General features: G+C 49.3%; 1 protein-coding gene across 2 annotated transcripts in view; it reads left to right on the top strand.

Annotated features, from left to right (window-relative positions):
* Positions 1-1,090: 1,090 nt before the first annotated feature.
* LHX6 (LIM homeobox 6) overlaps positions 1,091-16,936 on the top strand; it is a 31,822-nt gene continuing 15,976 nt past the window's right edge. The window contains exons 1-4 of one of the 2 annotated variants that reach the window (XM_048512706.1): positions 1,091-1,571; positions 3,029-3,214; positions 3,339-3,460; positions 13,050-13,270. In XM_048512706.1, the coding sequence (XP_048368663.1) occupies positions 1,512-1,571; positions 3,029-3,214; positions 3,339-3,460; positions 13,050-13,270 (589 nt within the window). In that variant the 5' untranslated portion in view covers positions 1,091-1,511. Of the gene's footprint in view, positions 1,572-2,698; positions 2,836-3,028; positions 3,215-3,338; positions 3,461-13,049; positions 13,271-16,936 lie in introns of those variants that run through there. The other variant, XM_048512707.1, reaches the window with a different exon arrangement.

Raw genomic sequence — 16,936 nt, forward strand, 5'->3', positions numbered from 1 at the left:
AAACACACACTTTTAAGTAAAGTTTCTTGTTCCGAAGCATGCGTGGACACCCCTTGACACTGTATGCCTTGGTAAAATTCAAAAGGAGGGCTAAAGGCTTTCCATTGGTTGGTTTTTTTCAGATTGTTGTGAGTGGGGGAGAGAATAAAACAATATTCCCCCTTGTGGGAACACGTGGAGCTGCTGCACACTGAATCAGACCACTGGTTTATCAGATTTGGACACACGCACGCACGCACGCACGCACGCACGCACACCCTACTATCTGAGCTTTTTAATGGGCTATGCTGGAGATTGAAGCTGGGACCTCCATTCCAAGCAGATGAGCCACAGCCCCTCCCCACTTATTATTTCCACAAAGCCACTCAAAGTGTGTTTCTTTTCAGAATGCAACAATAACCGTCATTGCACAGAGAAATGTACAGTTAGGTAGGACAAGGCGTGCTTGCAGGTTGTATCCCTAGAGGAACAGCAGATCTGTCTATATAGTTCTGCTCAGGACATGTGTACGGAAAGGGCCGTTAAGTAGAAGCCAACTTACAGCCATGCCACATTGCCTTCCTCTGCATAACAAACCCTGTTTTCCTTGAGGTCTCCCATCCAAACAGGAGATCTGAGATCTGACTAGCTTGAGCCATCCATAACAGGGTTTGCCGGAGGTTTACAGGGAAAATGGCTCGGGGCAACACCTGCTCAGGGTGCCCCCCCCCCCGCTATCCCCCCCACCCCACTTACCTTAGCCAGTGGAGGGCACTGGCGGTGCCAGGCAGCCTGGCGGGGCTGGGCCTGGCTGGGCAGGGAGCCTGCAGCCCCCCCCCCCCCCGCCCCACATGATCTAATGGGTAGCGCCTTGGGTCAATTGACACACACACACACACCATGTCCCTCTGGCAGATACACCACTGGGGTGTGCAGGATATAAACACAAACACACACACACACACACACATTATGTATGGCAGCCTTCTAAAGGGCAGCTGAAGGTAAGGGGTGGGACTCTCTCTAATCCCAGCCCCAGGGTCACCAGTGCTAAACACCAGATGACCCTTGACACAGGGCAGTGTCCTTCAGCGTCTACACGGGAGGAAAGGGAAATCAAGCGCTGCTGCAGGCACACACGTGCACCCGCGCCCCTGTCGATAGGCACTGAGTGTTCAGCGATTCATTCCCAAGACACGAGGAGCCCGGGCTCGGCTGCCGGGAAGGCGCCCTCCGCGTCCTCAGAGACGACCCCCTTCCCACGGACTGCAGGGCCGAGCCCCGTGGAAACGGGCCACCGGGGAAGAGGAGCGCGGCTCCGGCTCCTGGGGCCCCCTTCGCTCGCCTCCGCCCCGTCTAGCTGCAGGCAAGGAAGGAAGGAAGGAAGGAAGGAGGACCTTGCACGGCGGGGGTGGGGGGTGGGGGCGTCCCGGGCGAAGCCCTCTCTCTCGCCTTCCAAGCAGCCGCCTCGTCTGAGTCCCGTCTGGGCGGCCGCTGCGCAGGGGAGCGCCGCGCTCCGTGCCCGCCCGTCCATGTTCTGGAAAAGCGAGACTTCGGCCCCTCAGCCCGAGGGCGAGCAACCGCGGACCAAGGTGAGGCCAGGGAAGCGGAGATGCCCCCCCGCGTGCGTGGGAGGAGGGCCGCCGGGCGTCCCCCCCCCCCACTATGCAAACTCTGCCGGGCCGTCTAGAAGGGGGGCGGGGGGGGGGCTGTTCCTCGCCGTGACCAGGGAAGATCTTTCCAGTAGGATGGTGTCAGCGAGCTTGGCTCTTCTCTGTTTTGATGGGGGGCGAGATCGCACCCCCTCCTGTCCGGACAAAGATCCGAGAAGACTTTGGGAGGGATCTTGGGGGCGGCCCTCCCTGTGGACAGATAGGTCCCCAGCCCCAGACTGATAATGTTCGTTTGCCCACTGGGGGGGGCGGGGGGCGGAGAGGGATAGGCAGACCCCTCTCTTTTTCTGCTTGTTAAATTTCCTGCATTTTCGGGGAGGGGAGAACCGGACACTCCTAGTAGTATGTGGCGCGTGGGGGCGGCGGTGTTAAGAGTGTCCTCCTTTTGCAGATGCCCAGGGGAGGGGGGATTGTCCTGCACCGCTGGTTCTTGCTTGTTTGAAGGGGGGGGGGGACTAAGAATCGCTGATGAGGGAGGGTTGCTTTGCACAGGTAGGGGAGAAATGAATCCCCCCCACGCAGGTTTACTGCCCTTTGAGGGGTCTTCTCGACTGTTGCTGCTGCAGGGGTGATCGATGATGGAGCAATTAGGGGAAACGCGGCGGGGGAGGGGAAGAGACGCCTCGACTAAGTTCGTGCGGAGGGGCTTAGTTCCCCCTCGTTCACTTGATGTGGGGGGTCTCCTCTAAGAGCTGGTCGTGTGTGTGGGGTGGGGGAGTGAGGAAGGAGGAGAAATTGCGGCGGGGAGGGGGAGGGGAGGCTGGTAGTTGCTAATTGCTGCCGCTGGCGGCCCCACCGACGGCAGCTGATTGACAGGCGGTGCCTCTCCGGCCGGGCAGCGGGGCTAATTGCAGGTGCTTCGGGGCGGCGACGTCGGAGGAGGTGGACGAAGCGGCGGCGGCGGCTCTGGGAAGGCGCGGCGCCGCGATTGCCTCGAGAGCCGCTTCCCCAGCCGCCCCCTCCTCCGCCGCCCCCCGCTCCGTCACTACCTTCCGCGGCTCCGATTTTTTTTGTTTGTTTTTGATCGACGGCGTTTCTATGGCCACTACAAAGTTGGGGTTTATTGTTTGGACGCGGCTTATATAGGGGGGCCTGGAGCCCCGCAGATAGAGCCCCGCGCGGCTGCCAGCGCTGCAGCCTCCCGTCCCAGGCAGCCGGGCTGCTCCGCTCTCCGCTGCAAATGGTAAGCCTTCGACGGGGAGGACGAGGCTGGGGAAGGGAGGGGGGGATTGGAAAAGTGAGAGCTGCCCTGCAGGGACCCCCCTCCCGCCCCGTTTGGGTAACTCAAAGGGGGGGCTCCCTGCCAGCTCCGGTTCCCCCCCCCTCCAGTGCCTCCCCGTCGGACTGATGCCCAAGTCCCTCTTTCTCTATGGCAGGCCCAGCCAGAGGGGGAGGCGCTGCCCGGTGCCCTAGAGAAGGATGAGGCGCGCTCGGGAGCCAGCACTCCGTCCACGCCGTCTGTCTGCTCCCCGCCGTCTTCGGCGTCCTCCTCCCTCCCGTCGGGGACCAAGAACATCTGCTCCAGCTGCGGCCTGGAGATCTTGGACCGGTACCTGCTCAAGGTGAGTCGTGCTGGGGAGAAGAGGGGCAGGGGGGCAGGCTGGGGCTCGGCCGAGGTCGCCACGGGAGTCTCCCCGCCGCCTCCGGCTGCTTGCTGCGCCTTACCTGGCTTCCTTCTGCCGGCAGGTGAACAACCTCACCTGGCACGTCCGCTGCCTCGAATGTTCCGTGTGCCGGACCTCCCTTCGCCAGCAGAACAGCTGCTACGTGAAGAACAAGGAGATCTTCTGCAAGATGGACTACTTCAGGTAAGGGAGCCGGTCGGCTCGGGAAGGGGTTTCTGCCCAATCTGCAGCCACTGGGTTTGGGGACAGCAGCGGCTCACCGCCCACCGCGAAACCCCCGGAGCCCCGAAGCTAGATCGAGTATCTCCAGTTGGGCAAGATTTATTTTCAACTAAGATTCCCCTGGAATCCCTTTCCCTTCTCTCTTAGAGTTTTAAAAAGCGTCCGCAGATGAAGGGCTCAAGATATTGGCTAAATACATATATGTTAACTATTTCTCAGTCACCCGTGGCCCCTTCCACACATGAAAACTAATGCACTTTCAATCCACTTTCAATGCACTTTGCAGTTGGATTTTACTGTGCGGAATAGCAAAGCCCACTTGCAAACAATTGTGAAAGTGGATTGAGAGTGTATTATTCTGCATGTGCGGAAGGGGCCTTAGTGATTTCGAAGCGAGAACGTGTGTTTCCGAACGTTTGTGATGCGCGGATTCACTTCTCTTTTGCCCCCGCAACCGGCTGCGATGGATTAATCCAGAATAACACGGATTAGAATATTTTACGGAGGTCCTAAATGTAGCTCCTCCCTGTCGGGAGTTTTGCAAGGAGGAGCCCCCTTGCTGACCGGCTGGCGAGCGTTTCAAAGGTGCGGAGCGGCTTGCCCCCTGCGCAGGTAATTTTAATTCGGCTTTTAGTCAATCGGGTTTCGTTTGAAGCCGGCTCACGGTCCTTCATCGAGGGCCAGCACCACACTCTAGAAGCGGGTGCCTTTCGCCCCAGATCCTACCAGACCTCGGGCTGCGCCTTTCCAACCTGTCTAGGTCCCTCGATTTGGGGAGGGAGATGCGAGGGGTTCGGGACCCCCAGGCTGGGCTTTGGATGGGCGGGCTAGAAGGGGAGGGACCCCCGTGATTCCCAGGAGCTGGCCAGCCTGCTCGGGCTGATTTCGTTGAACGGGCCTGATCGGACTCTGTCGGGCAACTGTTTGCCAAGGAGGCTGGGTCGGTTCCCAGCGGGGAGGACTCTGGTCGGGTGCAGCGCAGAGGCCGCGTCTCTGGATCGGGACCGGTCTGTTGCTTCGCCTGGATCCCGGTCCCTATGAGGCGGTAAACGGATTTCGTTGGACACCTGGAACGAGGGCCGCGAAGTCTCCCGGGACTGGACGATCGTATCAAAAAGCAGCTAACTGGCTGCAGCTCCGGCGTCTTGTGTGAACCCGCGACCCGAGTTTGGATACCATCCCTGGGGAAGCGCGATGGTCCCGCGTTTGACACATCGGAGGGGGCCCCCTGCGACCTTGAAAATGACACAGACACGCACCCAACTTGGGCGGTGACGGGCTTGCAGAATCGGGGACCCCTTCAAGCCACCTGCCTCCAGAGCCTCCTGTGAAGCCACTCCGGGACTCCTGGACGGGACGCGCGCCCCTCCCCCACCGCTCAGCCAAGCGGCCCCCAACGCAGCCCCTCGGAGGAAGCCGGAACACCCAAGAACGGACCGGGGGGAGACGACCGTCAAAAGGCATTTCAAACGCCAAGGGATGCCGGGCGCCCGGAGCGTAGGGAGAAGCAGCGAGAGCGGCGAAAGATCAATAATATTAATAATCAATCCTGTACATGGGTGGGTGGGTGCTGATTTGGATTTCATGCGCACCTGCTTCTCCATCGGTCAACTGATTGGCCAAAGGACTCTTCGTCTCTCCCCCTTTTAGCAGCCCCCCCCGCTACACTTTTTGCCTAAAATTAAAAATAGCCGGGGGGTGGGGAAATGGGGCTTAACTTGCCTTCGGGGGCGCGGGGAGAGAGCTCTTGCAGGGATCGCTTTGCGCCCTCATTGCGCGCTCGCCCGGCCTCCTGGCTCGCTCTTTGCGCCCTCATTTGCGCGCTCGCCTGGCCTCCCGACTCGCTCTTCCGTCGCCAGCCGCTCTTCGCAGACGGCCTCTGGAGTCTCCCTCTCTCCGGGCGCGACTTCCGCCGTCGGAAGTTTAGGCCGGGATGGGCGGCCTCCCTCTGGACCAACCTGGCGGCTGGCTTGGCAGCGGCGTCGCCCTGGGCGTCGCTCCTCTGCTCTCGCTCGGGGTGAGGACGGTGCCGTGCGCCGCCTTTCCTCGACGGAAATGCGAGGGACGCCCCCTCCTCCGTCTCAGCCCCCGTTCTGGGACGGTTTTGTGTCTGTCAACTTTGGCCAAGGGGGAGAGAAAGGCCCCCTTCTGGGCTGCACCACCACCGCCTGGTCGGTCTCGCCGGAGTTTTGCCCCCAAGGCTGGAAGGGTTTTCCCGGCTGCTCTCTCGAAAGCCAGTCGCTCTCCAGATGCCGGGCTCCGTGGAGAAAGCCCTGCTCGTCACCCACGAGGAGCTCGGTGGGACCAGACGCCACCGGGCGTGAGAATTTGCCTCACTCCGAAAAGGAGGAAATGCCATTTAGAGCCCCCCCCCCCCTTTCTATGTTCCAACATTCGTTTGGGGAAAAGGGGGGGGGGGAGATGCTGCCGCTGGGAAGATGGCCGAGCCCGATCCTCGGACCCCCCCCCGCCCCCCCGTTTCGCAAAGGCCTTTGGTGGTGAGCCTTCACGTCGGATTGAATCCGAAGCGGCTCTCGTTTGCGTTTATACACAAGTCAGTGGTTTTAGTTTCAAAACTCAGTCCGGCCCAGAAGAGAACTAGAGGAACGTGAGTCCTTCCAAGGATCCGACGGGGCGGGCTCCTCGCCTAGTCCCCACCCCCCACCCCAGGTTTCCAGCAAGGACAGAGTCCTGCTCCGGGCTGGGGTCGGGGGCTGGAGCCTCGAAGGGCGGACAGACGCTTGCAGGCCCAGAGCGAGAGAGCTCTGCGGAGCCCACCGTTACGCAGGCTGATCCGTTGGGCAGCAGCCTCTGCGGGGTTGGTGTAGGAAGGCCCGGCTTTGCGCAGAGAAGCCCTTGGCTGCGGGTGAGCAGCCCGGGCGGGTGGCTTTTGCCCAGTGCAACGCCCGGCAGCGCGCCGTCGGCTGGGCATGCTTCCCACCGGCCAGCGCCTTTGCCGCCCGGCCGTCCGTGCAGAGCTCCCCGTTCAGCGTTAAGCTGAATCCACTGCAACATCGGATGCCTGGAGCCGAGATCCCCCAGGTTTTGGCGTGCGCGGCGCCCCAGGAGGAGCCGGGGGCTGTGTGGGGACGCGGCTGAGCGAGGCTTTGTGCCTCGTGTCCTCTGGCGCCCGTTGGAGGGGCTCCGATTTCCTGGGACCCGAGAAGGCCCACCTCAACTCGTGGATCGTGCAAAAATCCGCCAGCGCACCCCCTACCCCGCAACACCACAGTGCGCTCTGTTGGCAGAACTCGGTGGTCAGCATCGGGTGGATTCCCCCCCCCCCCCCACACACACACACACTTCTCACCCCTTAGCAGCAGACCCACAATGCCCGGGTTAACCCCTTCTGCCTGTCAGCTACCCTGGGGGCAGGAGGCAGGTGTGGTGGGGGCTTCAAATGATGCGCGGGGGCTCTCTCCCGGGCCCTTTCCAAATACTCCATAGGACGGCTGGGGCAAAAAGCGGGGATCTCGCGAGGAAGGTGTCTGTTCTCTTTCTAAACCCCTGCGTTGAAGATATTCGGAGGGAAACGCGGTCCTTTGCCCTAAGCCCTTTGGATGCGCTAAGTATATTTCTAATGTAGTGTCTGTTTTGGACTGAGCAGATGCCTGTGTGTTTGGCCAATTTACACGATGGCCGTCTGTTTGGCCAATGATGACTCCAAAAGTCTCTAATTCTATGGACCACCTGTAGGTCCGTGTATGCACATATTCCCACTGTAGAAAGTTTTCATTTTTAAAATGCGTGGTAGTCTGTTTTCGTCAATTAATCCTCACACAAAAAGCCCCAGGACACCTTGCTGTGGGTTTTCTGGGATGTGTGGCCATGTCCTGATAGCCCCAGGACACCTTGAAGGTGATGCTACTTAGGTGTCTTCCTTTAACTGATCTGACAGTGTTTCATATAGACCAGCCACCCGTCTATTTCCATGCCTTAACATGGACCACCCAACCTAGTATTTTACAAATGGACGTGTACCTATTTTATATATATTTGGGGAAGTTTGCCAAGCACTGATATGTATCAGTATACCCTGATATGTATCAGTGCTTGCCAAACTTCCCCAAGTCTACTCAATACTAACAAATCTCTCAAGCAGTAGCTCCCGGGAACCTTCTTTTGAATATGTGATGGCACAGCTGTCCACACCTGCAGACACTGGACATTCTGTTCCAATCCAGTTTAATTTGACACTTCCTTGTACGCAGGGGTTCCCCAAGAGGTGGCTTGTTGATCTAACTTAACATTCCCTTCACTGTTTTCACATCATTCAGATCTCCCCATTCCTCCCACAAACTAATAACAACCACAGTGGTTAGATGCTGCAGCTCTCTAGATTTTCACATGAGAGGAGACAGGAAGTTTACTAAGGCCACCAATGGGTACCAGGGTGATGCTGATATAAACGACATCTGAAGTTTTACAGGAACCATAAATAAATGGCCCAATGCTGGTCTGGTACCACCCTGCAACTGTTTGCCCCTCGTGCCCTTCAAGAGTTTGTGGTGTTTCCAAAGGATTCATTTATCTCCCTCCCACAAATAACTTTTCTGTCATCTAGTTGGTGGGGGCAGGGGGAAAATAAAAATGCAAACAAAGAATAAATAGAAGACATGGGGAAGCACAGTGGTTTTGTGGGGTATGTATAGATTTAATAAAAAATTAAGGTTTGGTGTAGGCCTTTGATATTGTGGTGATGACAGAAAGGCTTGTACAAGATCAGTCAGAAGAGATGTCGGGCCAAATGCGGGCTGATCATCTTTATTGAGCATAGAAATTCTCTGGTTACCCGACATTCTTTGCTGGTTGGTACAGGGAAAGACAGCTAACTCTCTACAAAGAGAAGCGGAGCATACAAGTGCTTGCAGCTGTTTTGAGTAAATGCTTTAGATGAAAGTGAAGACCCTCTTTATGTTTACAGGGTGCGGTAGTTGAAATATAATGAATTTAAAGGCAGTGTTCGATTATATTCTATGCTGTGTTGCAAAATGCTTTAACCATCCCTCCTCCTTAATTTGTCACTGTATTGTCTAGAGAATCTGAAGTGGGTAATGGCATTTTGGCTTCCCTGGAATTGGGGGCATTTCGGGGCCTTTAAACTGTCAATCGTTAGAGATTTTTTTAAAATTGGACATTGCCTGGCTCTTAATGGGATAAATTTACATAAATGTGCATATTGCTTTGATATTGGTATGTATTTGGAAGAGGAAGGTTGATAACTTATCCTGAGAGGTATCTATGGAAGCTGCCACTCTGTTGGAGAATTGCTGCTATCTGCTTTTGCATGCGCTTTTACAGTGATATAGCGGAGCCACAATGGCTTTGTGCACAAATGTTACGGGCTGTTTGACAATGAACTGGCCTGCAAACCAATAATTTCAACAGCCCACTGGCACTTTTGCTAGTGGGAAAGTCGTGGTATAGAGCCACCCTGGAATATGAAATATCAGTTAGCTTTAGATACAAAAGTGAGTTTGGTACCAACGTGAAGGAGCTGGCATGGCTGACCAGCCTGCAATCAAGGAGCAATGTTTAAAAATTAGCACTATTTTTCGAACAATTGTGAATTGTGCTAATGAGATATAAGAAACGGTAAATAGTGGTTTTAAAAGAGAAGGAACATGTTAGTCAAGGTCTATTATGTTATAATTATTGATTTGGTTAATGCAGGGCGGTGCAATAATGAGACATCGGTTGTGAAATGGCTACAGCTGGATATATGAGTGAGATGCATTTGAACTACATCAAATGCATCCATGTTTGCCACTGGGATGTCATCTTGTATCAAGGAGAGTTGTTGGAGAGAGGCGGAGGAAGGGAAGGTTTTGGCAGTTCACATGGTTCAGATGTGGTTAAAAATGCAATTCAAATGTATTTACAACTGTCCAGAAGTAATGTATCACAGCCCCTCTAAAGCAAGGAGAGTGCCTGGAAGGAAGTCCAATCTTTGGTGCTGAAACCACTTTCTCTGGCCTGCTCTTAGAATTGTGTGAGCTGCTAGTCGATTCATCCTTACTGGGGAGGAAAAAGAGCAGCCCTTATCTTCTTGTTCATATTCCAGATTAAACCATTTTGAGGCTTCCCCGCCCCCCCCTTCATTTAAATTTGAATTGCTCCAATTAAGCCCATCTGATTGCAGGAGCGCTAAACCTGAGGACACTATTTAAACCTGAAATCTAGATGCAGAGCATTTTGGTTGAGATAAATACCCCAGACAAACATTGCAGCATGGGGGAGCATTTTGATTTGGCCACACAAGATCTGCAGCCTTGCCTGTTAGTTTTCCTGTACTGTGTTCTTCAAACTTTCCTCCACCAGCAGAATTCCCTCTCTTTACATGTGGCTCTTGAACAGAGGTGAATTTGCATGCCCCTTTAAAGAAAAGTTCTAGTTCCCATTTTGTTTCTCTTGATAAACAGCGTTAATTATTTTTGTTTCTGCAGCCTCTCACCGATTGAGTTCTTTTGGTATTTCATGAGACCCAATTTTAACTTTGTTTTTTTGTTTTAAAAGTTATATGCTGCTCTGTCCAAACAGGCAGCTCAGAGTTGTATGAAAATACAATTGTGCGAATATAGTTCATTGAACAAAAGCTACCATTTACAGTTAGAAGGAAAGGGCATCCTTATTTGTTTTTTGAATATGTGGGATGAAAGAGAAAATATTTAACAACAATGCCTTTTATGTTTTTTCCTCGCTGATGATAAATTAGCTCTAACTGATTGATGAATCTAGTTCCCCCTGCCCCAATTAAAAGCCTGCAGCCCCAAGTAATGGCAGAGTTGTCCATGTGCCGTACTGCTGCTTTAACCAAAAGCCATTTCTTGCTCGCCTGTGAGCGAGTGAGCAGGGAATGCCATTTCCAGGGAACTCTGTCCTTATGAATCTGTTGCAGGAATGAAAAATTAATTAACACGGCTTTCTTGCTTGTGCAGTTCGTGTAAACCAAGCGTTGCAAAGTCAGCTCGCTGCATTCCCCATATGCAAGGAATTAGCAAAGACTCAGATGCGACTGCTCCCACTTTCTGTTCTTTTTTTCAAATTGGCAACGATTCTGTTCTGAAAAAAAAATAGTGTTCTTGCATTTTTGTTTCAAATTCTGCACCAGTCGGTTTTTGCACTTTGCGAAAGGGACATGGGATTGTATCGTTGCCAGCTTGGGCAATGCTTTGTGGGATTGATTTCTTTCGTTATGTTGTTGAGGATGGTTTTGGCCCAGCGCTTCTCGTGCTACTTGAGTCCGGGTTGGGCACATGGAAGTGAGAGTTGCCAGAGAAGGGATGATTTGCCAAATGCAGGCTAAGTTCCAGGAAGCTTGTTAGATGCATCCCCCCTCCCCCACAACTGCTTTTGCCCCAAATCAAGTAGAATTCCCTTGTAGGAAATGGAGTTTCACATCCTGAAAATATTAGCAGCCTGATTCTCTGGCATTACTTGGGCCCAAATTTGCAAAGATGGGCCAGAAAGACAACTTGTCCCAACCACCTTTCATCTATCAACAGAGCAATGGAGGCTGCCTAGAGCAGAATATGCCATGAGGGATATTTGGAACACACAGGATATTTTTGCAGAGAGCAGAGCCTGAGATGATTCAAGCGGGTGAACCAAGGGTCTTCGCAGGATTTGATCTGGAGGATGATTCCTCTTAATCAAATACAGTCATCAGTTAACTCCCAAACTGGAGTAAAATCCATCCCCCAAAGGTCACTGGAAGGGATCACTCAACATCCTGCCACTAACAGTGACAATTATTTTGGGGGAGAAGTAAGACAAACCTAAAGTGCAAATGTGGCACCTGAAAGTTGGAGGAGAAGGCCATGTCCGTTGCATCCGAACTGTAGTGGTGGTGGTGGTGGTCAGAATGTTGGTCCATTGCACCACTTCTTTCAGAGAGAAGTCTTCAAGAGGCACTAATTGCTGACTGGGCTCTTAAAACCACATGCAAGGAGAGGATGGCTCCCTTTTAGATGAGTCACCAAGGAGAGCAGAAACATAAAAAGTCACTGGCCATTTTGAAATATCCCTAGGCCGTATCCAGAGAGGGAGATATTCCAACTATTGGAGACAGAACATTGCCAGTTTCTGACATACAAAGAAGTGTTTAGGGCTCACACTGAGCTAGGAGCTAGCCTCCTCAACCAAATATATATTGTCCATAACTTTTTGGGTAGGTCACACTATGCAGCATGAAAAGAGGTGTCTAATACAAGCAGGGTTGCTGGTTCTAGGTTGGGAAATTCCTTGATATTGTTGGGGTGGAAGAGGGTGGGTTTAGAAAGGGGAGGGACTTCAATGGGGTTTAGTGCCATAGAGTTCCCCTTCCAAAGTGGCCCCTTTCTGTCACCTGGAGATCAGTTGTAATAACGTGAGATCTCCAGCCACCGCCTGGAGACTGGCAATCCTAAATATAAGACCACCCCTGGACTCAATCTAGTAAAAGCAGGCCGTACTTCATTTCCTGTCTACCTTGTAGTACATCCATTTCATGCTAGAAGCAGGGCATTTACAGTTGGGGCCCTGAGGCTGTGAAAAAAATCCCCACCTCCCTCTCCAACTGTTTGCATTTCAGAAATGCTGCAAACCCTTTCTTTCCTGTCTGGAAAGGGATTTATCTTTGGAGAGCATTTTCTGGGGAGAAAATTTGGTGATAGATTTGTTTGCCTTGACTGTGACTTTTGAAACATTACTTTTATAGTTGTAGTTTTAACTTTTCTGTGTTTATAAGCTGAGTTCAACATATGAAGCAAGCAACATATACATATTTAAAATAGAATAATCTATCAGGAATCCCTAAATTAAGCTCCCCTGCTAAAATTCCCCCATGTACCATCGAGCTGGCCGTTATGCCAGTTCCCTCTCGGGGGGGGGGGGGGATTGGGAGTCCTTGGGTGCCCCTAAAGTTAGGGTTCCATGACGCAGGGCTTGGAATTTTAATGCATTTGAAGTTTGCTATGTTGTGTATTGATTTTATTTGTATGGTTTGTTTAGCTTTATCTGTACACCATCCAGAGCCCTTCAGGGGTGAGAGGTACACCAAATAAATAAATAAATGAATGAATGAATGAATGAATGAATGAATAAATAAATAAATAAATAAATAAGGGCAAATCCCATTCAGTTCAGTGATCATCCCAATTGCCACCACTGTGAGGTTGTTCAATGGTCATGACTTACCTTTGCTAACCCTAGAAATTAGGAGCATTACAGATTTCGTCAAACAACACTACTCTGGATTAGTCAAAGGAAGATAGTTATGACATGCCCAACTGATTCTGATTAGTAGTATAGGTATGCCTTCTGAGCATTGCCTCCAGATGGGTCTAATTTCAGGAAATCAGGTGCATTGTTATGCTATGGAACATGGCCTTGTTATCCTCTAACTTTTCTGCCCTGGATAACTACTTTGGGTTTCAAACAGAAAGGCAGTATTACATGGTGGGCAGAGAGCATGGTTAATTTATCCTTAGGAGAAGATGACAACTTAGCAGAACAGCTGGTCGATACAGCAAGCACTGATCGTTTCTTGTTTGTGTTTCTCTCCTTGCAGTCGGTTTGGTACGAAATGTGCCCGTTGCGGGAGACAGATCTATGCCAGCGACTGGGTCAGGAGGGCTCGTGGCAATGCCTATCATCTTGCCTGCTTTGCTTGCTTTTCCTGCAAAAGGCAGCTGTCAACGGGAGAGGAGTTTGGCCTGGTGGAAGATAAAGTCCTGTGCCGGATTCACTACGACACCATGATAGAGAACCTGAAACGTGCCGCGGAGAATGGTATGTGGTCCCTTGTGGGTACTTGTTTGCCTTTTATATGAGTAGAAAAGCTAACTAGCAGGATTCTCCCACCAAAGTGGTCTCCTTTCTCCATCTAGGTAATGAAGAACTGGCACACAATATCCTCCATGGAGTTCTGATAGGAGAAAAATAGTTACAGCTGGAATTAGTTTCCTTCCAGAAATTCACTTCTGTGAATTTTGACTTCGGATATTCTCCAGGGATTCTGGCAACAACAGAGTGTTTGCCAAACACGTGATCGCCATATTTGACTCTGATTTCAGCATTTCAAATTCAGTTTTAATATTTTGTTTCATTATGTTATATCTGGCAGTTGACAGGGCATTCAGTATCCATACAATAGTTGATAACCTGAACGTTAGTAATTTTTGTATTTATGGCCATCCACAACTGAAAGAATTAAGAGAGGCCAGCCAGCCTAAACCACTTTGAAGTCATAATCGATCTTTATTATGGTCACAGGCCAGCATAGATCAATATAAGATAAATAATACATTACTAAAAGATGAAATGTTTTAAAATTATAAACATTATATATAAAAAGAATCTACTGATAATTATGAAAACATAATACAATAGGATAAAAGCATAAGTATTAAACATGAACAAAAGCTTAACAAAATTAAAAGGACTATAAAACCTATTAAAAAGGGGGATTGGCATGGGGAGCAATAAAATTGGTAAATAAAAGGCTGTAACTATCAGGTTATTAAGCCTGCTTAATTACCATCCTGCAACGTATCTCAATAATTGCTCCACAAAACCTGGCAGCATTGTATTTTATGTAAGGATTGGTATCTGTAAGCAGCAGGAAGATATAAATGTTCTGTGCAACTTGGAAATCTATACAGCAGCGGTGAAATAAATTTAATACATATATTTTTATTACACTGCCAATGGAAAAAACACATCTTCTGTTGTTTCAGTGTGCCCAGATCCACAGGAACATTTTCTCTCTCAGTAAGAAGTCTTTCTATATCAGCTTTCCAGGACAGCTGAAGAGAGGGTCTGGCACCATGCCACAGTAAAAACCCTCCATTGTTTAATTACTTCAAGATTAGTTAGGTATGCTATAGGAGAGGTAGAGTACCTACCCATGTTTCCCCGAAAGTAAGACAGGGTCTTGTATTAATTTTTGCTTCAAAAGATGCGTTAGGGCTTATTTTCAGGAGATGTCTTATTTTTTCCATGTTACTGTGCCGCCCACATGACCAGATCAGCTGCACCAGGGCTTATTTTTGGAGTAGGGTTTATATTTCAAGCATCCTCCAAAAATCCCAAAAAATCATGCTAGGGCTTATTTTCAGGGTTGGTCTTGTTTTCGGGGAAACAGGGTATTAGATTCACTGGCAATATAAGTTGGAGAACTGGCTAGATCTTTTCTCAATACACTAGAACTCAGGGTTAAGAAGGACAATTTGGAGGTAAACATTCACTTCTAAGATTTGAGTTTCTGATGAAAATGTCACATTTTGAGTTTGGGCAGTAAAATTATTTCCTCTAATTTTATTTCTAATATTCACTTTGGAAAAAAAAGAATGAGGTTACAGCTAAAGACCTGAACGGTGGTGGGGGTGGTAATTAAAACTGGATGTTTTATATGAAGGGCATTTGGAAATAGCTACAGATGAGAGGTGTGTGTGCTTTGGTTAGGATCGGAACTTTATGAGATAAAAAATGCAAATTTACTTGGGAGCAAATGCTGCTTCTGGACGAAGTCACAAACATGTCTTGTCACTTGATGGGTGCTGCATCCAGTTATGATTCAGATTATAACAGAGCTGACACAGATCCGACACCATAGGCTACATTTCGTGATGCATGGCGTCATCTCATCTGCAGTGCTCCTCGATGGGAGGGCATTCAGATGCTCAGCTGTGAGTCAGCAAGTGCCGTGCATATGCGTGTGTGTGATCAACTTTGCCTCTGAAAAGTCTTCTGCTAGAAATGAAAGAACAGAGCTGGGTTTGGACTTGGACCCTTAACTTACAAGATCATATTTTGCCATTTTTAGTATATTTCAGTGCAACCATAAGAACACTTTCCTGGGAGTAATCACTATTTAATATGAGTACACTTGCTTAGGATTCCTCTCTTCAGTGCAACATGCACTATACTCTTTATATTTTTGGTCATTAAAAATTGCTGGATCACATCAAAAGTCCATCATCCCTCCAGCTGCTTCTAGGAAACATGAAGGTATCGATCCTCTCCTACTGCCTACTTCCCAGTAACTGAAGGACATTGTCTTTGAGTGTGGAAATCTTATTAATCTATCAAGCTGTATAGCCACTGAGCCTTCCTGGCTCAATCTCCCTAATCCCTTCTTACAGTCATCTAAGACAGCAGCCACCGTCGCATCTTATGGCAGTGAATTCCATATGTTAGCAATGCATTCTGTGAAGAAATTCTTCCTTTAGCCTGCAAATACTGTCCATCAGTTTCATTGGGTGCTCCGGAGTTCTGTTACAACAGTAAATATTATTTCTTTCTGTCCGTTTTCTCCACCCTCTGTATAATATTATAAACCTCTATCATGTCTTCCTCCTTAAACATATTTTTCTCCTTGGAAAAAGCCCTAAGATCTGTAGCTATTGTAGGTAAAGTGCTCTGATCCCTTGATTATTTTGGGAGTTCTTTGCTACACCTTTTCCTGCCCTACAATGTCCTTTTTTGAGATACTGTGAGCAAAATTATATACTCATGCATAGATTCCACATTCAGTTGCATCATAGATCTAAACAAAGGCATTATAACCCTGAGCATTTCATTTTCATGCTTTTTCCTAATAATTCATAACACCTAATTTGTCTGTTGAACATTGAGTTGATGTTTTTGTTGTGTTGTCCACTACACTTTCAATTGTTTTTTACAGGAGAGATTAAGATAGTTCAGCTCCCCTCAGTGAGCATGTACAGTTGGGATTTTTTTTTTTTTTTGGCGTAAGTGAACGTTGCTTGACACTGTGGATTTAATTTGCTGATTGATTGCCCACAGATATGGTTTGAGAATGTCCTTTTAGGCGTCTTTATTGAAAGCTTATCAATAGTTTACAGGATCAATCCCCTTTACATGTCTGTTGAAACTTAACAAAATTAAAAAATTCGAAAGGGTTGGTAAGGCAAGAATGATTCTTTGCCTGGAAGGCTTGTGCTTCTATGTAATTTCTTGGAGCCCTTTTTATTTAAAATAGTGATTATATTGGTTGTTTTCAGTCCTATTCATGATGTATATTTTGGGCTGCTTTCAGTCCTTTTTATGATATATATTACTGTTAGAAGACCTGTTTTGAATTTCTTTCAGAATTCTTGGGTGTACATTCTGACTGGACCCAGCAATTTGTAATTTGGTTAATTTGTAATTTGTCAATTCGCCCTAGACATTTTTTATCCTGTCCCCTCTATTTGACTCATTTCTTCAGATACTCCCCCCCCCCCCCCATAACGGTTCTGTTGTAACTGTCCAGCATCTTCCACTGTGAAGACAGCTGTAAAAAATTAAACGTCTTTGCTCTTTCTTCCCTTGGCCATCCTTTTGCATTTTGTCTTCTAATGGTCCAACCATCTCACTGGCTGGTTTTCTGCTTCTGCTCTATGGAATTACATTTTCATTGTTAGTCTTATTAATTTCCTCCTCAGTTTTGTT

This window comes from Sphaerodactylus townsendi, linkage group LG12 (assembly GCF_021028975.2).
Source record: "Sphaerodactylus townsendi isolate TG3544 linkage group LG12, MPM_Stown_v2.3, whole genome shotgun sequence".
Classification (NCBI taxonomy): Eukaryota; Metazoa; Chordata; class Lepidosauria; order Squamata; family Sphaerodactylidae; genus Sphaerodactylus; species Sphaerodactylus townsendi.